The sequence below is a fragment of the Gadus morhua genome, chromosome 19 (assembly GCF_902167405.1).
Source record: "Gadus morhua chromosome 19, gadMor3.0, whole genome shotgun sequence".
NCBI classification, from domain to species: Eukaryota; Metazoa; Chordata; class Actinopteri; order Gadiformes; family Gadidae; genus Gadus; species Gadus morhua.
This window is the reverse complement of record NC_044066.1, coordinates 6574952-6597901: the sequence shown is the minus strand read 5'-3', so window position 1 is coordinate 6597901 and position 22950 is coordinate 6574952. Positions and strand designations below refer to the sequence as shown.

Sequence of the window (22950 nt, the reverse complement as noted above, 5' to 3'; positions counted from 1 at the left end):
TATTTATTTGTATCAAAGACCCTGAGAACTGATAATTAGGAATAAGTAGCCGAGGAATTCCAACCGAAAAAGTTGATACATCGAGTGATTTGTTTACCGTCGGATCCTCTAACAAGCGGGGCAGGAACCACGACGTGTTAAATGATTTATCTTCTCAACCGTGGAGGAAGGAACCGTTCGCGCTTCTGTTTTCCTTCGCCTTTATAGCCGTTCGTCTCAGGCAAACTGTCAATATTGGGGCCCGGGGTCGACGAGGGAGGAGCGGGGATGGTTTTAATAAATAAATGAATAGCTTGTCTTTTATTAACGGCCTGAGTGTTGAGAGCGCCGTGGCGGTAACTCCTCGCCCTGCCCCGGGGTAGACTCACATCTCCCGTGACACGCCGAGGAAGAATGGCGTCTCCCGCTCCCCGTCCGGGGTCGGCGCGGGACGCGGAGCCCGGCGCTGGTGAAGACCCTGCTACTAGCCTAGTCTCCCAGGTCGGTCCTCCACTTTGATCCACGGCCACTGACCTCCATGTATCTGGGTGGACCGGGGGGGGGTGGGGGGGGTTGGTGGCAGCGATGGAGGGCAACACTGGTAAACGTGTATCCCCTTAGAGCAACGCTTGTCCCCCTCCCCATCCCCCACCACCCTCCTCCAAATATAAAAAGGGTTAATTGTGTTTAACAATGTACCCTCTAGTCCCCCCTTGATTAAAATTAGAATCACATCTGGTGCCATATTCTCTCCCTCATTACTGGTGAATATCATTACGGTTGCGTCCCGGGGGGAGCCACCGCATCCGTTTTAAAACCCACACATTTGCTTTATTCACACTCCTCGCGCGCTCTTCCCCGTTTTACAATAGTAGAAGTCCTCATCTGAGAGAATGACTGAGCGTCGGTTTTTGGCTCCCCAGAGCCTAAGAGATTGTTTTACAGTGCCAATTAATGTAGGTATGTTAGGGTATTTTTTTAACCATTCCATTTATTATTCATAATATTCTGTATTTGTTGGTTTACGAGGAAAGAAATATCTAATATAGGTCTGAGCGCATCTATGTGTACTATATATATAAAATATAAAAAAGTAGAACAAACGTTTTTTATGTAAAGTAAAAGAAAGTGTGGAAGGATATTTAAAGTACAGTCTGAATGCCTGCATACAAAATTCCAAACCCCAGCCAAGCAATCATTAATTTCAAGTAATTTTTATAGTAAAAGCCAGTACTGAAAAAAACGGCGTTATTCATAATTTATTCAAGTGAAATTGGAAAAATGTAATACCCACACAAAGCAAAATAAAATAAAATAAATAAAACGCACCAAGTTTAAATACAAAAATATATAGCTTTATTTCGGTAATATCAGAAGTCACTGATCAAAGGAAGAGTACAGGCCTCAATAAAATGTTAAAAAAATAAAAATACTTTCTGTAGTCAAACTAACAAGTGCTGGAAGAGGTTCCTGATCGAAACTCCGGGCTAGCGTGTTTTGCATATAGCATACTTTGCTTCCGTGACGACGGTCCTGGTTCTCCTAAATCATTGGGGAGTCACAGTACGGACACGGTCCTTTCAGGATCTTCTTAATCCACTCTGGAGCTGGAGACCCAGGACACAAACATTTACTACTTTGCAAATCTTCAGTGCAGTGATTTCAGATACTCGTCCTAAGCTGACCGCTGTTACATGTTAACGTTCTTTAAGATCCGAGCTTAAGTGTGAAAGTGTGTCAACCAACTGTTGGATTAAGGCCGCAAATAATATGAAAATGACATGTTCAGCCTTTGACTTTACTGGGAGAAAATAAGAACGATTCATAGAAAAATTTAGTACAAATCAAGTAACAAGTAGTAAAGAAGCATTTCTGTTATAAAAAACACAGGAAGAAGTGCTTACCATCATCCTCAGGCTCCGCAGCAATGCTGTCCAACAGCAGGCATCGCTTAAACGTGAGAGCCTGGCAGGTCTGATACGATAACACACACCTGGGGGAGAGAGAGGGGGAGAGAGAGAGGGGGAGTGAGAGAGAGAGAATGGATAGAGAGGAACAGTAGCAGTGAAAGAGAGACAGAGATAAAAATCAGAGAGCCTATTGTGAGAAATGCCCACAGTATTTCAAACTGTAACCAATAAATATAGGAGGCAGTTGATGCGTAGTCCCCTCAGTGGCCACTAGGGGCACTGCCTCCCTCTTCCAGCGTGGCGAGGATTTGAGCAGAGTGCGAAGGAGAGGCGTGTTGTTTACGAGGACAGAGTGGTGCGTGGGTAAATACCAGGAGGTGGTAAATACCAAGATGGCTGATTGCACATATTGGAAGACAAATAAACCGCCATGGGAGCCATTTGGCAGGAAGAGAGGGGTTGATTAATTTCTGTACTTCCTGCCTTAACTTAACTCAGAGAACAGAGACTTCCTTCCAGACAGCCAAGCTCTATGTAGCCAAATATATCCCGGTTCTGAGAGAAAACTACAATGAGTAGCAGGCGCTTGTATCGAACGAGACTGGCAGGGGATTCAGACCCACGTCACTGAGGAGCGGGTGGGGGTGAGGGCGACCTGCTCAAGGGTGCTTCCATGTAGGGTTCGGACATTGTGGATTTGAACCCAGAACGAACCCAAAACATTGGTTCTATACATTAAGCTAGTAGAGACCCAGTTGACTCATTACCTCTGCCAGAGGTGTCCGTTCTGACAGACGGTTTGTTTGAAGTCGGAGAAGGGCAGCACCTCCGCACAGAGGCTACAGCGCTCCGGGAACTTCTGCTTCTGCATCTTCTTCTTAATGTGCCCGATCAGGACCTGTTCAAATGGAGGGAGGTAACGAACAGATGAGAGAAAGAAAAAGAAGTGCAATCAGTTTATCCATACCCCGCCCTAAAGCATGTAGTCTAGTCAAGGACCTCTGATTCTACCTTCCCCGTAGTGACATCTCAAGTGAGAGAGTCCATTTAGATGTTTAGTGGCTAGATCAGCCAGTACAGTGCATTGGCTGGCCGGTAGGTCAACCCATCTGTCATAAATCTGGGCGGAAACTTGTGACGCCCCGAGTAGATGATTGATTTTGAAATGTAACGGCTAATCAAGATCTCATCAGATCAGTAAAGCATGAGAAAGCATGCAGTCTAACCTCCCACGAGACATTGGGTCAGGTGACTGGTCAGGGGAAGCAGAGCAGAAGCCGAGGTGAACCAGTGGGGTCGGAGGTCGGCATCGAGCTTTACCTCTGCATCCCGGTCACCCGGCCCCTCAGAGAGGTAGTCCACCAGACCGCCGGTGGGGACGCTGGTGTTGACGGCCGACCAGATGTTGAGGTACACATCCCCAAGGACCTTCTTCATGTGCTCCTTGATCAGGTGGGCCTCCACCACCTTCATCTCCGCCTTCAGCTCCGCCATGCGCTGCCCGGCGTCCTCCACCTTCACCCCCGGCCGCGCGCGCGTCGACCCAGCCTCCCCGCCTTCCGCCGTCGCCGTCTCCTCCTCCACCTCCTCCGCCTCCTCCTCCTCCTCCTCTGCCTCGTCGTCCTCCTCGTCCTCGTCCCTGAAGAAGGCCTTTGAGTGCTTATGGGACGGCTTCCACCGAGGGTCCGCCGGCTTCTTCTGCAGCGACAGCAGGAGCATGCGCAGCAGGAAGAGCTTGAACCGCCAGAAGTAGGCCGAGTCCGAGCCGCGGGTCTTCTCGTCGACGGCGTCCATCAGGGCCGGGGGCAGGGCCTTCTCCCGCAGCACCGTCCAGCGCACCAGGTCCAGCAGGTCGGCCATCCGGTAGAGGCTCTGCGCCGGGGACCTGAGGAGCAGCGCCGTCGCCGTCTCCGTCGTCTTCAGGCTGACAAAGTTCACCTGGTAGGTCTTCTCCGCCGGGTGGTAGCCGCCCACCATGCCCTGGGTGTTGGCCAGGGCCAGGTAGGCGCCGTTGGGGCTGACGGCGATGGACAGCGTGCGGCGGCCGGGGAAGGTGTCCGGCGGCAGCGCGTCCTCCTGGCTGAACACCATGGCGCCGGCGTCCGTGAAGCGCGGCACCAGCTTCTTCACCGCGCCGTCCATGGAGCAGGTGTAGACCGCGACGCCGCCCCGCCGCGTGGCCACCAGCGACACGATGGGCAGCGAGTGCAGGCCGGGGATGTGCGCGTTGAACACGTTGAGCCCCGCCGGCGAGATCATCAGCAGGCACCAGAAGACGTAGCAGCCGCGCGAGGCCAGCACCAGGCTGCAGGGGGTCTTCTGCACCGGGTGGAACATGGGCACGCAGCGGATGTTCTCCACGGGGATCCGGTCCTCCTCCGGCCACAGCACCACCGGCTTGCGCAGCGTGAAGTAGCCCTTGACCCGCGCCATGTTGACGGGCAGGATCTTCACCGGGCCCACGTCGCTGCCCACGATCAGCCCGCTCATGCGGCGGTCGCCGCCGTCGTACTCCCACCACGCCACCTCGGTGGGGCCCGGCACGCCCGACTCGATGACGTCGTAGACCGTGGGCGCCGAGCCCGGCGCGAAGGGCAGGTCGAACTGCCACAGCACCAGGTCGCCGTTCTCCATCAGCACGGCCAGCAGCACCATCTCCGCCTCGCGGCAGGCGTGGTCCGCCGCCAGGTGCTTGACCGTGTACACGCTGGACCACTCCATGCGCAGCGGCGTCTGCATGCGGAAGCGCCGCCGGAGCTCCTCCAGGTTGAGGAGGTTCTCCGCGGCCGGGGCGGCGGGCGACGCCGAGTCGTCGTCGTCGTCGGCGTCGGCGGAGTTCTTACGGGAGTAGTTGCGCTCCGCTAGCCTGCGCGAGTACGAGTCCGTGAGGTCGGCGAGCATGTTCCACTGCAGGCGCTTGACGCTGTTGTGGACGGTGAGGCGCTGGTCCAGGGAGAGGACGGCCAGGAGGCAGCGGCCGCCGGCGTCGCAGCCCAGCGGGGACCAGCTGGTGTACTTGACGCCCCTGTGGGTTCCCACGTGGGGGTTGATGACGCGGTCGGTCATGAAGGCCTGGTTGATTGTGGGGTCCGGGTGGGAGGAGAACTTGTCTCTGGCTCTGGCGAGCTCGTCTGCAGGCCCCACCTGAACACACACACAGAGGAAGACGGGGGAGGAAAGACACGGAAACCAAAATAAAAAAAATTGTGATTATACCGTTGTTTGCTTTGGCAATTCCAGTGCTAGTCTGTTTGGTATAGCCAAAGCGTTATAGTGCTCCCCTTGAAATTATAGTTACTTTAAGCATGCAAAAAAGACTATAGACTATTATGGACTAGTTGTAAATGCACTGCACGACTATTTTCAAGAGAAGGAGAAGCTTGTTAAAGAAAAGAACCTCTGACGTGTGATCGTAGATATGACACAAAAGGTCTGGCTAGCCAACATTTGGCGGAGAAGATTCTGAGATCTTCTTGGACTGTCTGACAAATACGACATGACATAACTTTTAGAAAAAACAACACCTGCTCTTGAGTCACGAGTCATAACGACCAGCTGTCACAGTGATGTTGTGATCAGCTGACGCTTGGCGGAAGATACCTTTAGCTGGAGGACATCCTGCCGCACGGGGATTGACGTCCTTTGCATGGTCATGTCCTGTTTGTTGCTGTGGACGTCACACACCAGCTCGATCAACGCCACAGCACCAGTGGTGGAGACAGCAATCCGGTGGTCCTGTGCCCATGTCACCGGCTGTATTCCGCTCAGCGGACAAATCAACGTGACCACGGGGTCCCGTTTCAGCACCGCTCCTAAATCCGGGTTGGTCACGTCATCGGCTTCTGGCTCGGTCTTAAAAACCACCCTTTCTTGCATTTGTACAGCAGTAGAAACCGAAGATATGGCCGCCGCCATTTTTTCGTGTGTGGGAAGTGACGTCAGGAGGAGGCAGTGAGGCTGGGACGCGTACTTCCTCTGACGTGTTGTAGTTTTCTAATGTTGCCGTAGTAGTCCGGAAACTTGGTTCTTTTAAAATATGGGTTAAAACAATCAAAATATCGATAGAAAGCTCCACTGACTGTATCAAGACACATTTACATTTTCATAAACATTTAATGAACAAAACGAGTGCATTTTGAATTCTTGTTGATGGTCCCTTTTCACCGGTTGATCTTCTACAATGTGTGAAAGTAGTTTTCATTTTAATTACACATTAAGCAAAGAACTCCATCTAATGGCATATTATGTTTAATATAGCAGTGTATATTGATATTGATTGATCTAGAACAAAAAATAAAGCTTGTTTGTTTGGACCTAGCTAATAATTATTCAACATTAAGAATTACTTGAATGTAATATAGTTTTGGAAATCGGGTCAATAGCGATCGTAATTTGAATTGTGTCCACCTCTCTAAAGCGTCTGAATATGAATAGGGCTGCTCAATGTAAATTCGAAACTCTGTCATCTGTACGTGAAACAGACAGATTAAAGTCACGAGCTCACACCTGGTATGACCCCATGACCCCGATTTGAAAACGGTCTTTACGGCAGGTATTGTCAACATGTAGGTGATAGGAATATAAATGTGGAACTAATATTTTTGTTTTTTCCACTGAGGGCTATGCAAAAGTCAATTGGCAACACAAGCATTAACATTTGACCCTGGTAAAATAAAACCCTTCTTTAAAATGGCAATTAGGTGTGTTTAATGAATTAACCATGCTTTAAAGATTTTGTACTCTGTATGTTGATCATTTGGGGATGCGTCTTATATGCAGCTGTTCCGAAGACCGTTTTCCTGCTGGATTTAATCTGCATATCAATTGATTGGATGCTAAATTATTCTCCGCCTCGCGGACCTGATAAAGAGAGGAGGGTGAGTGAATATTTCCTACATGTTAAACTTCTATTTATACAAGAAAGTTGTTTTTAATGATAGACTTCTGTCCACTCTGACTAGTTCGTCAATATTTATATTTCATATATTTATACATTTTGTATATATCTGTTTGTTCGTCTTCAAGTAAGAGCCTATTATTTTATATTAAATGAATGGCCTAGAAAATAATATGATGTAAACTTGGGCTTCAAGTTCAAGCTGTCCTTGCTGTGTTAATACTCACCTCTTTGTAGGATATGCACAATATAATATGTAAAGGCCTATTATCCTAATGGCATTTCACACAGTGCACATCGTCCTCACACAACATTAGTTAGGACGTCAGTATTTCAATTAAAATTGCAGTTTTTACATATTTTGCCGCGCAAACGATGACACGACATTCATCTCTCCTCGCTAATGGTAAAAAATGCACGTGATCCGGAACCATCTATAACCCGTGACAGAGGCAACATCCGTCACGGGGTGTCCTTGCGCGGCGGCCACTGTCCGTGCGCGACGTCGCCATCCATTCTCCGCCTTCCCACATTAATTACCGGGAACGCCGTCGCACGGCGTTCCCGGTAATTAATGTGGGAAGACGGAGAATCGCCGTGCGACGGCGTTGTCATCACAGTGCTGCGCCAGCGTGCGTACTAAGATGAGTCACCGAACGCCCCCAGACGGGTCAGAGGTTAACCCGCGGTGGCTGGTTAAAAAAGAGGGGGTAGCTAGAGAGCCACAGAGAGAGACGGAGACAGTGATTGGTTGCATACTTTGAAAGCGTCTCTCTCTTTTCCTGTCTCTCTCTCCGGGTCTCCACTCAACTCTCAGTGAGATGACAGTGTGGGACTTCAACATGGCAGTTGAGTTATTTCTCACAAAACAAATCGTTACAAATCGGCAAGACAAATATAGAATAGCTTGATGGTACCCCCTCCTTGTTTTAATCTCTCCCATTTTTCCATCTTTTGTTTCAATAATCGGAATGAATAAATGACTGGGAGCGCGTTGTGTGTTTCATTCTTAATGAGGCGTGTAGTGAATGAATATTTCACACACCTGCTGTGTCTCGTCTCTGGGTTCTGACTAGGGATCCAATCCCAGACCGGGGCCCACATGAACGTCCGATTAAACATTCATCAAACGCTGTCACAAAAACTTTACCCACTCCTGTCAGTGTCTCCGTGTAGGAAGGGAGAGCCGGGAGCGGGGGTGCTCGGTGAGGGACGGATCCACACCTGACTGCTGCTGCTCCCAGCCCCTTCTGCGTCGCCGGTGGAGAGATGTTTAAGACTGCTGTCTGAAACTCGTATTTCAGGGCAGGATAGTCTAGCAGTTAGGTGGTGAGACTCAAGCTCACTGAAAAAAAGGTTCTGGATTCCATCCCCATTGTCCAAAGACAAACTGGTCATGTATTTGTTTAGTTTATCGGGTGTTAATAAATAGATGAAGTCATGCTTTTTAAAATAATTTAATTTAAATTTTTCGTACGTAACAGCTTTGTCATTCATTCAGTGCGAAATACTCACACAAAAAAGTGCATGTGGCGTTTCATCCTCCATCCCGGAAAGTCATGTTGAGAGCTGACTTTTCACTTCGTAGCCCAGAGCACAAAAGTTTGTACACAAGTCTCTCACACAACCATTTGGGTGGGAACCTGACCTTTGTTTACGTCCCGTCGTCTGATGTTGAACATTTCCCATAATCCCTTTCTGCTCTTGTGTGTACTGTACACACAGTACTGCAGAGCAGAGGCAGTGTCTCCCGGGCGCGAGTCTTTCGGAACGTGGATGGATGAGGTCGCGGGACGAGGTCGCGCCGCTCGGTATCCACGGTAACCACCTGCTGTCTCGCTGCCGTCTGCGGTGCCCCCCCCCCCCCCCCCACCCCGTGGGTCCCGGCGCAGCGCAGCAGTCCTGCGCCGCGGTTAGCCCCGTGCATCAGGCCCGGGCCTGGTGCACGGGGCGTGTACGCCCGGAGGGGCCGCGTCCTGATGCACGGCTCGGTGAGGGTTTTATCATCAGGCAGTCTCGCCGGAGGGGCCTGCTGCAACGAGTTAGCAAAACACACTCATAGACGCGTGCACGCATGCACACGCACAGGAAGAAATACACATACATACTGGCGGTACGCACACACACACACACACACACACACACACGCAGACACACATACACACACACACACACACACACACACACATGCATACTGGCATGCACACACACACACACACACTCAAACATACTGGCATACACGTGCACACACACACACACACACACACACACACACACACACACACACACACACACACACACACACACATACTGGAAGGCACACACATACACACATGCATACTGGCAGGCAACCATACACACATAGACGTGCACGTACGTACGTACGTACGTACGTACGCACACACATACATACGGGCAGGCACACAAACACACACAAACAAACTGGCAGGCACACAATTAGCGGCATAATCATGAGGATGATAATGAAATGTATTTAGAGCAGATCAGCGTGCTTTCATAGTGGCTCCGGAGACTCTGGCCCCGGCGGAGACGCTCGCAAAATACACCAAATGCATTTTTTTGTTTTGTTTGAAAAACGATCCGGTGCTGCTTGGTGTCCTGCCTTGTTCTCTCTCTCTCTCTCTCTCTCTCTCTCTCTCTCTCTCTCTCTCTCTCTCTCTCTCTCTCTCTCTCTCTCTCTCTCTCTCTCTCTCTCTCTCTCTCTCTCTCTCTCTCTCTCTCTCTCCATCTTTCTAACCTTTCTTTCCTAATCTCGGACTCGCTCTGTGTCCCTTTCATTGTCTTAATTTCCCTCTCCCTCCTTCCTGCTATTTTATCTCTCTTTTATCCATATATCTCTTCTCTCCTCTTTCTTTCTTTCCTTCCTTCTCTCCCTCCTTGTTTCCATGTCTATTCTTCACTCTTTCTCCTTCTTCCACTCATTCTTATTTTCTCTTTCCTCCTCTTTCTCTCTCTCTCTCTCTCTCTCTCTCTCTCTCTCTCTCTCTCTCTCTCTCTCTCTCTCTCTCTCTCTCTCTCTCTCTCTCTCTCTCTCTCTCTCTCTCTCTCTGTCTCTCTCCCCCTCTCTGTTTATCTCCCTCTCTCCCTCTCTGTATCTCTCTCTCCCTCTCTGTGTATCTCTTTCTCTCCCTCTCTGTGTATCTCTCTCTCCCTCTGTGTATCTCTCTCTCCCTCTCTGTTTATCTCTCTCTCCCTCTCTGTATCTCTCTCTCCCTCTCTGTGTATCTCTCTCTCCCTCTCTGTGTATCTCTCTCTCCCTCTCTGTATCTCTCTCTCCCTCTGTGTATCTCTCTCTCCCTCTCTGTGTATCTCTCTCTCCCTCTCTGTATCTCTCTCTCCCTCTCTGTGTATCTCTCTCTCTCCCTCTCTGTGTATCTCTCTCTCCCTCTCTGTGTATCTCTCTCTCTCCCTCTCTGTGTATCTCTCTCTCCCTCTCTGTGTATCTCTCTCTCCCTCTCTGTATCTCTCTCTCCCTCTCTGTGTATCTCTCTCTCCCTCTCTGTGTATGTCTCTCTCCCTCTCTGTGTATCTCTCTCTCCCTCTCTGTGTATCTCTCTCTCCCTCTCTGTGTATGTCTCTCTCCCTCTCTGTGTATGTCTCTCTCCCTCTCTGTGTATCTCTCTCTCCCTCTCTGTGTATCTCTCTCTCCCTCTCTGTGTATGTCTCTCTCCCTCTCTGTGTATGTCTCTCTCCCTCTCTGTGTATCTCTCTCTCCCTCTCTGTGTATCTCTCTCTCCCTCTCTGTGTATGTCTCTCTCCCTCTCTGTGTATCTCTCTCTCTCCCCTCCCAGCGGGTTTCCGCGTCGGAGATTAGCGGTCGTATCAGTGCACGCGGCGCTCACTTGTGTGCCGTCAACTGCGAACGGCCGCACCTGACAGGTGTTGCTCTCAATCAGTGCTCCGCCATAAACCATCCCCCCCTCCCCTCCCTCCCCCTCTACCCAATCCTGTCCTTTGGGGTGGGGGGGGGGGAACAGGCTGCTGTACTAACCAACCCCACCTGCACCATCATCATCACCACCCCCCCCGCCATCCCTCCCCCCAGCCTACCAGCACCCCCCCCCCTTCCAGTGCCACATCGCATTATGTGTACGGGCCCGGCTGTCTTCTGTACACACACACACACACCGTGCTCTTAAATATAACAGTAGCTCCGTGCCTGCCGCCATATTAGAAGGGAAAGCCCTGGTTCTCAGCTCCTCACTCCACGAGGACACGCCGCTGGGAGATGAGAGGGAAATATTGCAGAGATTTATATCCCCTCGATTTAGTGTTTAGCACCCGGCTTTTATCCAACGCGGCTCGGGTTGAAGTTGTTTAGGCGCATGTCGTGAAGGAGCAGGTAGGGTTACAGGCTTCTTGCTCAGGAAGGTCTTCAGGTAACGCAGAACCTTTGAGGTTAGAAGACAAACACCCTAACCACGACTACAGTATCCTGTTGCCTTGGGTGATCTACTGGGTGGTAGAAGCATGACAGGGCCTCCATCTTGTCAAAATCTATACCTTCTTTACACGGGCTTATTGGGATTGAATAGCCCCAAAAAATTCACATCTGCTTCCATCAGCAATAAAATACATCCTCCATATTGCACTTTAACTCACTGTGTCTCTTAATATGAACACAGACCATTTTTATATGTTTTTTTCTTATCTTCCAAACCAGTTTATAATTACTAATAAGGAAGGGAGACTTTTATCTGAAGTTACATGTAAGTAAAACACAGATAGAGATGAAGGTCAAGAAGGAGCTGGGGCTCAGTCTCACTCAGCTGTCGAGTTTACACGCTGGGCTGCGGGGGATCGAACCTGTGACCTTTCAACCAAAGCCAGAAGCTTATCCCCCGTAAATATCTGTCTTTGTTTATTGTGTTTACCCGTGACGGGTGGCTAAAATGAGGCTGACGGGTGCAATGTAAACATCCATAAGCGCTTTACATCGGACCAGATGTTGAACCTGTAGCACTGCTAATCCTGTCTAGCTGTTGCTAAAGGGTGCTAGCATTAGCCTAGCCGCAGAGCCCATGGCCGGGTACTGCTCTGGTATCCTGGGGACGGACGCTTCCAGGCTCTGCGGTCTGTAAAGCAATGCAAAAATATAAGAGGTACATTCTATAAAACAATTGTTGGTGGGTGATTGTGTTGTGTTGCATGAACCAATGGTAATATATAAAGCCATTTCATTATTGAGATGTTAAGTATTAAATATTTATTTATAAACCTACACGACGCATGATACTAGAATATATTGTCTTATAATGTTGTTTGAGTTTCAGGCTTAGTAACTTGGTAAGGTACTAATAATTGTATTGCTCTTATGTTCTGATATCTGAAATGGAGAACTCATTTTATATTATTTGGATATGCCAGAATATTTTAGTAGAAGGTTTTTAGCTTGAAAGGAAAACACGCGTTTGGCCCATTTTTACTTTGTTTGTACATATTTGAAGTAAATTTCACCTTTTTCATGACTGCCTTGATAAACACGTTTATTTATAAAAAAAAAAAAAAAGAGTTTGCCTGCTGATCATACACACAACGAGATGTTCCATGGCTTTGAGCAAAGAGTTGAATTACCTTCCACAAGCTGTAAGAGGCTGACACCATCAACACAAAACCGTTTTCTCTTTTTCATACAGGCTATTCTGAAACTGTGTTAAGCACCCACTTAGCACCCATCACAAATAGTTATTGATCCGTACTCCCCAACACCTCTCTTACATCACCCCGCGGAGCAACAGCAAAACACACATGAGTTAGTGGCGACAAATGTTCTTATTAAGTGCACTATAAGTCTTGTTGACACAGGCCTGTGACTCCCCATTAGTTGACAAAGGCAGTGTTTAGACGCCCCACAACAACCCCTTGATCTCGATTTTATTAAAGGAAACACGGAAATTGATTGGGGAGAACTTTCCTAAGAGGCAAACAAGCTGCTTTATTTATTCACGGTGATAATGGCTGAATAATTCATCCGCTGTGATGATTAATTAACCAAAGGCCTGGGGTCCTATAGCAGGTACAGGCTGCCAGCACACACACTGACGTTCCCATGCCATGCGTGGAATGCCTCTCTCTCATTCCGCTTCCTTCTCCCCGTAGCGCTCTCTCTTCTTCTCTCCTTCTGTTGCGTTCTTCTTCGTCTATCGTTCTTTCTCTTCTGTCCACCTGTATCTCGCTATCTTCACACTCTATCATTCTGTTCCTCATCTCTCTCTCTCCTTTTCTCATTCTCTCCATCTTTCTATTTATGTATCTTCCTCTTCCTCTGTATTCTGCTCTCTATCTCTCCCTCTCTCTTTTGCTTCCTTTCTCCTCTTTCCATCCCTTTGCTCCTCTATTTCCTTTCGTTCTCTTCTGTCTGTCTCTATATATTTCCTCCTCTTTTCTGCCATCTATCTTCCCTCTCTATTACTCTCTCCATTACTTCCTCTCCATCCTTTGTCTATAAATCTCCTGCCTGAGCCCTTACTTCCATATTCTTTCCATTCCTGTGTGTGTGTGTGTGTGTGTGTGTGTGTGTGTGTGTGTGTGTGTGTGTGTGTGTGTGTCTGTGTGTGTCTGTGTGTGTCTGTGTGTGCCTGTGTGTGTATGAGTGCGTGCGTGTGTGTCTCTATCTCTTCAGGGACGGTTCCTTCACTGGTGTACATGTTCCTCTGCACCTGTTAGTTCAACCCATTAGCCATTCACCAGTAAATAAGGTCACAGAAGGCGCGTTGTGTGCGTGACAGACTTGGCCAAACAGGAAATTGTAATTGTGAAGAACACGCTCTCATTTACATTGGGGTCTTGGAGGTTAATCTGTCGGGACCAAAGAGTTCCACAACCACAAGTGTTTATTCATTAAGGAAACCCAGAGTGTCTTTACATAACCAAATGAAACACCTTGGCTCTCCATGCTCCACTATGACTTAAATAGCTGCAGTGGAATGGGATGTTTAAACGGGCAGACAGGCTTGTATCTTGTAAGAGATCTGCTGAAGCTGCTGAAATTCCTCTCAGTCTCCAACAGCGTGTGCTGAGTCTTCCAGACACAGCGTTTAGCTTCTTGTATTTCCCTTCTGCAGCACTGCTGTACTCACTGGCTGGCTGCTGTCATCTCTGGTTCACTGGCTGGTCTGCTGCTTGCCTAGTTGACTGATTGTGTGTCTGTACACACAGGCTGGTTTTCTGTCTGTCTGTCTGTCTGTCTGTCTGTCTGTCTGTCTGTCTGTCTGTCTGTCTGTCTGTCTGTCTGTCTGTCTGTCTGTATGTATACACTGGAATGCTGGTTGGCTGTCTGTTGTCACTGGCTTCCATGGCTGGTTGACTGGCTGGTTGGCTGTCTCTGTCGTTGGTTGGCTGACTGGTGTCAAGTTTGTATGCACTGATTGGTTTTTTCGTCTGTCTGTCTGTCTGTCTGTAAACACTGGATGTCTGGATGGCTGTCTGTTATCTCTGTTTATCATTGATGGTTGACTGGCTGGTTAGCTGACTGTCCGGGCTTTCTGCGTGCACGGACTGACAGGCCGCAAGTATCTCCTGTCCCATTGTCTTCCCCGCCTGCTGTTGCGGCTGGCTGGCCGGCTGGTTTGCTGGAGGTGGTCTCTGGTTGCCTGTCTGCAGTCGCTGGCTGGCCGTCTGCTCAGGCTGGTTGGTTGTCTGACCTGCTGTCGTCTGCCTCTGCCCGGCGGAGGCGGCTGGATGTCTCCTGGAGCAGGTGAAGACAGGGGCCCTCTCCCGTGCAGCTGACCTGCTGTTGGCAGCTGGCGGTGGGCAGGGCATGCCCTGTGGCAGCGCCAGGGGAGGCCCGGGGACCCCGGGCCCCGGGCCCCGGCCCGCTCCTCAGCCTCTGGTTGGGAGCCGCTAATGGAATGGGGCTGGGTCGCCCATATGGCACTTGTGGGAGGACTGGGGGGCGCTGGAGGTTGGCACCGCTGCAGCCACCAGGCAGTCTCCCGTTAGATATTAAACAGGACAGGGCCAGACCCGCGCCTTCACCCCCTCACCCGGCGTTATGGATGTGCTCAGTGATGGGGATGGAGAGGTGGCAGAGGCCCCCCCATCTGTCCTGTCACCGTCCCCGGGAACAATGGGGCTGACAGGACAGGACCCATGCTTGTTAGCATGATCACCTTCTAACATTCTAGCGTGTTAGAATGCTAGAAGTCAAAGATAGTCCCCCACCACATTGTTTTATTCAGGTGCCTATTTCGGATCTTTGAGGACCAGTTACGGGTTTGGGCATCTCCCTTTAGGATTTCGACTGACTGTGGACCTTGGGAATTGAACCAAATACCTTTTTAGGCCAGACTAACAACCAAACCCCCTCTCTCCCCCCTCCCCCTTTTCTTGATCATGTCAAGTACATTGCACCTGTTTGGCCCTTGAAAACAGTAACAATATTAAAGGATTCCAAACAGGAGAAACCTTGAAGAGGATCCCAGAAGAGAGATCCTCTATCCAGGGCCGTTTGGAGTGCAGTGCCATAATGGGATGATGATGATGACGATGATGATGATGATGATGATGATGATGATGATGATGATGATGATGATGATGATGATGATGATGTTGATGATGATGTTGATGATGGTACTTCCTCCAGATCATCCTCACTCACTTATCGTTCCTTCTGCTGAGGAGGACCAAGTTCAGGGGAAAAAACAACAACATCTCGGCTCGAGCGGCCAACAACTGGGTCAGTGTCCTTGGGAGGCTGGAGGTCGAGGGAAAGTTCCTGGTGCTGCCAGAGCCTTTACGAGGGCTCTCTCGCTGGGCTGTACGGCAGCCAGACAGATAGGCCCCCGAGTAGGCCATGAGATGGACAGGAAGGGAGCAGAGGATCCGCTGCTGGCTTCTCTGGCGCCGGTCCGATCTGGCTCGGCTCTGGGCGCCATGTGACCAGGGAACGGAGAACCGCATGGGATTGGAGGAGGAGGAGGAGTAGGAGGAGGAGGGAAGGGAGGGTCGGTATTTTGGACGGGTATGTAGTGCTGCATCGTGCAAATGTGTGCACGCATGCACACACCGAAAGAGAGAGGGAGGGAGGGAGAGAGAGAGAGAGAGAGAGAGAGAGAGAGAGAGAGAGAGAGAGAGAGAGAGAGAGAGAGAGAGAGAGAGAGAGAGAGAGAGAGAGAGAGAGAGAGAGAGAGAGAGAGAGAGAGAGAGGGAGTAAGAGAGAGAGAGTAAGAGAGAGAGAGAGAGAGAGAGAGAGAGAGAGAGAGAGAGAGGGAGTAAGAGAGAGAGAGAGAGAGAGAGAGAGAGAGAGATAATGCTTACCCTCTAGAATAACTTTGTGCTCTGCGTTGGCTCCTCCTCACAGGATGATGTGAATGGAGCTAAAATTATCTCTTCAGGGTGACACGGGCAATTTGTACTGCAGACCTGAAAAAAAAAAAAAACTCCCCCCAGAAGAAATGGAGGAGGTCATTACAGTCAGCAGAAAAAGGCTGGAAAAAAAGAGGTGTTTGATGCGGCCGCTGCCCTGGATTCTAGCTAATACTCCATTAGAAAGTGGGGGCAGACTTTAAAACAGGTCACTTTCACTAACCTTCCTTCACAGCTCCTTCTCCTCTCGCCTCTCTCTTCCCTCTGCTTCCTTCCTATTCTTTTCCCCTTTTCCCCATTATTCTTGTCTTCCCTCATCTCTCCCACCACCCACTTCCCCGGGATCTGGAACAAAAGCCACCTCCATCGTCACCTCCTCCCCCTCCTCCCCCACCTCCTCCCCACCCACCCCCTCCTCCTCCTCTCCCCCGTCTCTCCATCTCCCGCCTCCACGTTTTATTGGTGACAGCTGCCGCCAAACCGACTCGGGGAGCGGGAGGGATGATGTGTCAGTGGAAGGTCCTTTTAGACCGCGCCCGCTAATCTGTCACACGCCGCTCGTTGTTTACCGTCTCCTCACTCGCCTCCCTCCCACCCTCCCTCCCTTCCCCCTTCCTCCCTCCCCCCCACCGACGCGGCCGGCCGGCCGGCCGTCGACCGCCGCGGCGCCCTCGCTCGCCGCCGTAATGGCGACAGATGCTGACCCACAGAAGTGTGAATCTTGCCGGCTCTCTCCCTGCTGTCAACCTGTAAATTACAGCCATCGCGAGTAATTAGACCCGATAAAACCAGAGCCCCCCCCTACTCCACCTCCCCCCTCTCCCCCCCTTGCACATGTACACACACACACACACACACACACACACACACACACACACACACACACACACACACACACACACACACACACACACACATACATTGATGTACACAAACAGTTGCGCAACACACCCCTTTGCCCGGTCATTGACCTGAGCGGAGTTGAAGTAAAAGCCGTTTTGTATCCCTTTTGCATTCTTTGAGACGGCGCTCAAAGCTCAAAACAGTTTTTATGGAAATGGATCTGCTCTGGCATTCACACATTTTGGTATATTAGCCTGTTATACATTTAAATTATTGTCTTTCATGGTCTTTTATCCTTTTGTTAAAAAAGAAAACACTGCGAATGGCCTTTTGCTTTGAAGGGGGGCTGTTTAAATAAAAATGCAATGCCTTTAGATAAATAGTTCCCTGTTGGGATTGCAGTCGAATTTAAACCAAAAAGCTGTTCTTGCGTTTTCATGTGTTTGTATCGCTGCCAACGAGCACTATATTTATGTCCTATATCTGTGATCATAATTGCATAGTTTATGTTTTTAAAGCTTTTAAACCAAGTTCTGTAAATCTCTCTCTGCTCCATCCTCAGTTGTGTTTCCAACGTTACATCGCCTGACATCAGGTGACATCAGGTGACTTCAGGTGACTTCAGGTGACTTCAGGTGACATCGGTCCAATGAACCGCGCGGCGTTGACTTTGAGGGCCGCGGGGTCGTTAGGGAGGGCTCCTTAACGAGGAGAGGCCGGTCGTACAGGTGAGCCCGCCCACGGCCCCCCCGGCCCACAACATCGCCTGGATCAACGGCGTCCTGCCACGTCCTGTCCTTTTGCATCTCCTCCCCGGGGGTCCGACCGGACCGGTCGCCCTCCCCCTCGGCTGACGGGGAGCTCCGTCGCCGGCTTAGCGAGCGCGAGGGCAGCCACTGACCTCTGCTGCCGCGGTCAACGCTGCTGAGCCTGTCCCTCACAAGGCGCGACCCGCGGCGGCCCTGTAAGTATCTAGTCGGGGGGGGGGGGGGTGGTCATACAACCGAGTCGTCGTCGTCATCCTCCTCTTCCTCCTCCTCCTCCTCCTCCTCCTCCACCTCCACTCCTCGGTGCCCACTTCCTGTCCGTCGTAGCCAATCGCATTCCGCCCCCTGCCCCCCCCCCCCCCCCCCCCTCCCTTCGCCTTTGCATCGCCCGCCGTTGACCGCGAGAGGCAATCTGTCGCCCGGGCGCGCATAGGACCGGACCCCCCCCCCCCTGCCACCAGCCTTCCGTACACCGCGTAATGGCTTCTGGCAGCGTCGCCGAGCCTAGTAACACACGCTAAAAAAGATAAAATGACAAGAAAAAAAGGGGGAGGATTCAGCAGGGGGAGTGGATGGACCCTGGAAGACCCCCATCTCCAGCTTTCATTCTCACCCCCTTCTCGCTCTCTCCCTCTCTCTCGCTCCCTTTCTCTCTTTTTAACCCCCCCCCCCCCCCCCCCGGTCTCTCTAGCCCGGCATCTACCCTCTCTCGTTCTCTCTCCCTCTACTACATCCCCTCTCTCTCTCTCTCTCTCTCTCTCTCTCTCTCTCTCTCTCTCTCTCATGGCCCCACCCTCTCTCTCTCTCCCTCATTCTCTCTCCCCCTCTTTTCCCTCCCTCTCTCTCTACCCCTCTCCTCCATCCCCGTCCAATCTCACCACTCTGTGACCCCCTTCTCCCTCCAGCTCCCTACCCCCCCCCCCCCCCCCCCCCTCTCTCTCTCTCCCTCTCCCCTCTCTCACCCCCACCTCTCCAGCCTTGGCCCGCTCTCTTTGCTCGATACTTCAATGAATAAATGAGTCGTTTTAATCCGACTGACAAGCTGGCACGGGACGGGCCCTGCCCTCCATCTGCACTGGTGGACCGTCCCAGCAGCAGGCCGCGAGGCTGCCCCGCGCGCCCGGGCCAACGCGCTGCCGGTGCTGGCCGCGGCTGCAGGGACAGAAGGGTTAGAGCTCCGTGTGGTGGTATAGCTAACGCTACCGCCTCCGCCTCCCTCGCCCGCTCCCCCCGCCCCTTCGCCACCGACGAGCTATTTATATAAGAAGACAGGGGATTAGCGTAGGAGGCAGTCTTGTTGAACCGGGGAAATTAAAAAAAAAAAGAGTGTGAGGCAGGTGCGCGTTGTGTGTGAGGGAGGTGCGCGTGTTGTGTGTGAGGGAGGTGCGCGTGTTGTGTGTTAGGTAGGTGCGTGTTGTGTGTGTTTGTGGAGAGGAAATACCATGAAATGGATGGTTTACCTTGGAATGGAAAGAAAACAGTGACTTTCGTAAACCAACCGCTTTTTAATATGGTAGTTTGAGACGGACCCTGTCCGTAACTTCCTATATGGTACCTTTCCTGGAATGACATTTAGCTATTTCATTTTCTGCCGAAAAAAATGCGTAAATTGTATTTTGAATAATTAATCTCCAGATAGTGATATCATACTTCCTTTTTTTAGTGGTCCCAGTGGACCACATCTCTTCTGTAGCGGATCATCTCAGTGGCTCACTATGTGGTCACAGACACGTGGTCGCTAATGTAACCCGTTTCCGCGGGTTACGCCACCGAGGGGTTAATTCTGCTCGGTCATCGTTGGCACCGCCTGTGACCAAATGAAGCATCACTCACTGAGCGCCGGTCCAACCCGGACCCGAGGGGAGCAGAAAACACTGACCGCAGGAGGTGCTAAACCCTCTGTTCTGTTTCTCTCTCCTACTCTCTGAGGCTGGCTCTCTCTCTCTCTCTCTCTCTCTCTCTCGCTCTCTCTCTCTCTCTCTCTCTCTCGCTCTCCCTCTCTCTCACCCTCTCTCTCTCACCCTCTCTCTCTCTCCCTCTCTCTCTCTCTCTCTCGCACTCTCTTCATCTCCACCCCATCCCTGCTGCTCTCCTGCTCATCTTTCGCCCTTCACTCTATCCTCCCTCTCTCTATCTCCCTCTTGTTCCTCCCCCCCGTCTCTCTCTCTCCATCTCTGTCCCTTCACCCCTCTCTCTAATTCCCTTGCCCTATGTCGCCACCCTTCTGTCGCTGCACTCTCCTCTTCACCTCTTTATCCCCCGATCTCTTCCTCCCTCTCTACTCTCCCTCCCTGCTCCCTGTCTGTGTCTCCGTTGACCAGGGAGTATGCTACCTGCCCGGGGGTCGGATCCTCGGGGGTCTATCCACGATCTGTTTGGGCCCGGGAGGGGGTGAGGACCACACCAGTCCCTAAAGCCAACCAGCTGTCCCCCTGGGGTCTGGTAACTGTTTATCACCCAGGGAGATGGACCCCTGTCAGCCATTGAGTAGGGCCAGGAACCCCCGTCACCCTGCTGCCTACTATTTACATTTACATTGCACTGGCCTCATCATCCAAGGCGACTTACAACCGTTCATTCACACATTCACACACCGACGCCAGAGTCCACCACGCAGGGCGACAGACAGCTCGTCGGGAAGGCTCAGCGAGGGTGAGGCGTCTTGCTCAGGGACACCTCGACACTTCAACCTTCCGGGTGCCAGTGCACCCACTCCTGAGCTACTGCCACCCCTTTTCATCCAGCACGCTTTTACCCAAAACAATTTAGCAGTGAACTCAGACTCATATCAGTAAGGAGCAGGTGGAGGGAGGGGGGGGGGGGGGGGGGGGTTACGGTATCTTTGCGCAAGGATGCCCACAGGTCTGGCTACGGACCTTGGGGATCGAACCCGGTAGCTTTGTGGCTGGGAGTCAAACGGCCGCACCGTCCTGCCCTATCCGTCCTCCCCTGGGCTGGGCTGCCATCCATTCAAACACACCGCGGCGTCTGGGAGCCAGCCCCCGGAAGGGATTATAAAAGATACATCCGTCGTTAGCAAGGTCAACTCGCTCGTTTTTATTAATATTGGCGTGGTTAGCGGCGAACCAGCAGGAATAAACGAGTGGTAGCAGGACAACAAAGCAGCCGCTCTAATATAGACAGTTAGGGGATGACTGGTGGGGTGTTTTGAAGTGCTAAAGGAATGCTTTATTCCCTTTATGCCGGTGTCCAAACCAGAGGAACATCGATGGATAATTTAGGTCCCACACTCGTGATGTGACAGCTGGCCTACACCGAACGCCAACAAAATTGACATAATTTAACAGCAGCCACCCCCCCCCCCCCCCCTCCCCCCTCCCTCGCCCCCCCCTCACCAATAAGTAGGTTAATATCTCAGAATGCCGTTTTATGTTTTATTCAGCTTCAGGGGTTGAAAAGTATGGCGGGGTTTGGGTGTGAATGACGTGTAAACGGGCGGAAAGCGGAGGGAAACGATGTGGTGTGTGCGTGTGTAAAGTGGTAGGGACGACATGGGATGTGGACTCAGCCGTAGCGCAGTGTGAATGTGTGAACTGGTGTGAATGTGGATTTTGCGGCAACCGTGCCAACCGGTGTGAAGTCTCTGTGGCCGCGCACGGGGAGGAGGAGGAGGAGGAGGAGGAGGAAGAGGCAGCGTCAGAGGAGCAGGTCATTCCATATTGAACAAGTGTCTCTCTGTAAGTGTGCCACCATCACTATTCATCAGGAGTAAATACTTAAGCACGTGGAGCTTAGCGTCCCACTGTTTTACCGTTAGCCATTATTTCCGTCACCTGGTCGTCCTCCCCCGTCTAAATGCTTCCAGTCCCTCTCCTTTCCTCTCTCCTTCTCCCTCTCCTTTCTTCCCTCTTTCGGCCTCTCCTTCATCCTCTCCTTTCTTCCCTCCTTCGTTCTCTCCTTCTCCCTCTCCTATCTTCCCTCCTTTGTCCTCTCCTGTCCCTTTCTGTGTGTTGTCGTCTCTCTGTTTCTCGTGAGGGACAGACACATCTCTCTCTAATTCGTCTTTGTTCCAGGTCTGTTCTATTCCATATCTCAGCATTTTCTCTCTCTCTCTCTCTCTCTCTCTCTCTCTCTCTCTCTCTCTCTCTCTCTCTCTCTCTCTCTCTCTCTCTCTCTCTCTCTCTGTTCATATCTCTATCTGCCTTTCTCTTATCTTTCTCTCTCGTCTTTCAATCTATTTATCTGTTCCCTCTTCTACCCTTACCTATCTACTTCTATCTGCCTCTCTCCCTCTCTCACACTCTATCCATTTATCCGACGGTGACGGTACCTTCTCGTGTCCTTGAGAGAGAGAGAGAGAGAGAGAGAGAGAGAGAGAGAGAGAGAGAGAGAGAGAGGGAGAGCGGGGTTAAGAGAGAGAGAGAGAGAGAGAGAGAGGGGTTAAGAGAGAGAGAGAGAGAGAGAGAGAGAGAGAGAGAGAGAGAGAGAGAGAGAGAGAGAGAGAGAGAGAGAGAGAGAGAGAGAGAGAGAGAGAGAGAGAGATGGCACAGATTGACCATGTGCCAATCCCTCCCTGCCTGGTGCCCCACATTCTCCTGGTTACCCCGAGTCCGTCCCCCACCCCCCCCCCCCCCAGGACCTCAGGGGCCAAGGGCTTCCACAGGGGCCACACCACCACACCGTATGTGGTGGAACCACTCCTCTGTACGTCCCCGTTCCCTCCCCGGCTCGGCGGCTTTCTTTCATCAGAATGTTGTTTATTCCTTTTTTCTTTTTTTTTTTTTGCAAAAACTCACGTACATGCTTACACACACGCAGACACATACACATGCACCTGTACACTCACCTGCCCACAAAACACACTCACACACACCTGCCCATACATAACAAACACACACACACCTGCCCATGAACGCACGCACGCCAGCCGCACGCACACACACACACACACACACGCATGCATACACTGCACATGAACAGCCACTCACCTGCCCACTCACATGCACACACACACACACACAAACCTACCCACAAACACACACCTGCCCAAACACAAACACACACACACACACACACTCCCAAAGTCCAGCCGTGCCCTCTGACTCCGGGGCAGGCGTCCAGCTCACCCTGTCCTCTGTGCTGGGAGGGGCTTTTTGGAAGGTGATCCAGTCCTCCACCCCTCCCTCTATCCCTCCCCCCCGCCTCCACCATCCTTCCTCCTACACCTCTCCCTCTATCCCTCTGTCCCTCCTCAACCTCTCCTCCA

General features: G+C 51.2%; 1 protein-coding gene across 1 annotated transcript; it reads right to left on the bottom strand.

Annotated features, from left to right (window-relative positions):
• Positions 1-1312: 1312 nt before the first annotated feature.
• gtf3c4 (general transcription factor IIIC, polypeptide 4) lies at positions 1313-5842 on the bottom strand. The gene is made up of 5 exons (XM_030342233.1): positions 5490-5842; positions 3210-5033; positions 2657-2787; positions 1884-1972; positions 1313-1586 (listed from the first exon to the last, which is right to left on the bottom strand). Exons 1-5 carry the CDS (start codon positions 5802-5804, stop codon positions 1522-1524), a joined length of 2424 nt encoding a protein of 807 aa, XP_030198093.1. The 5' UTR covers positions 5805-5842; the 3' UTR covers positions 1313-1521.
• Positions 5843-22950: the final 17108 nt, after the last annotated feature.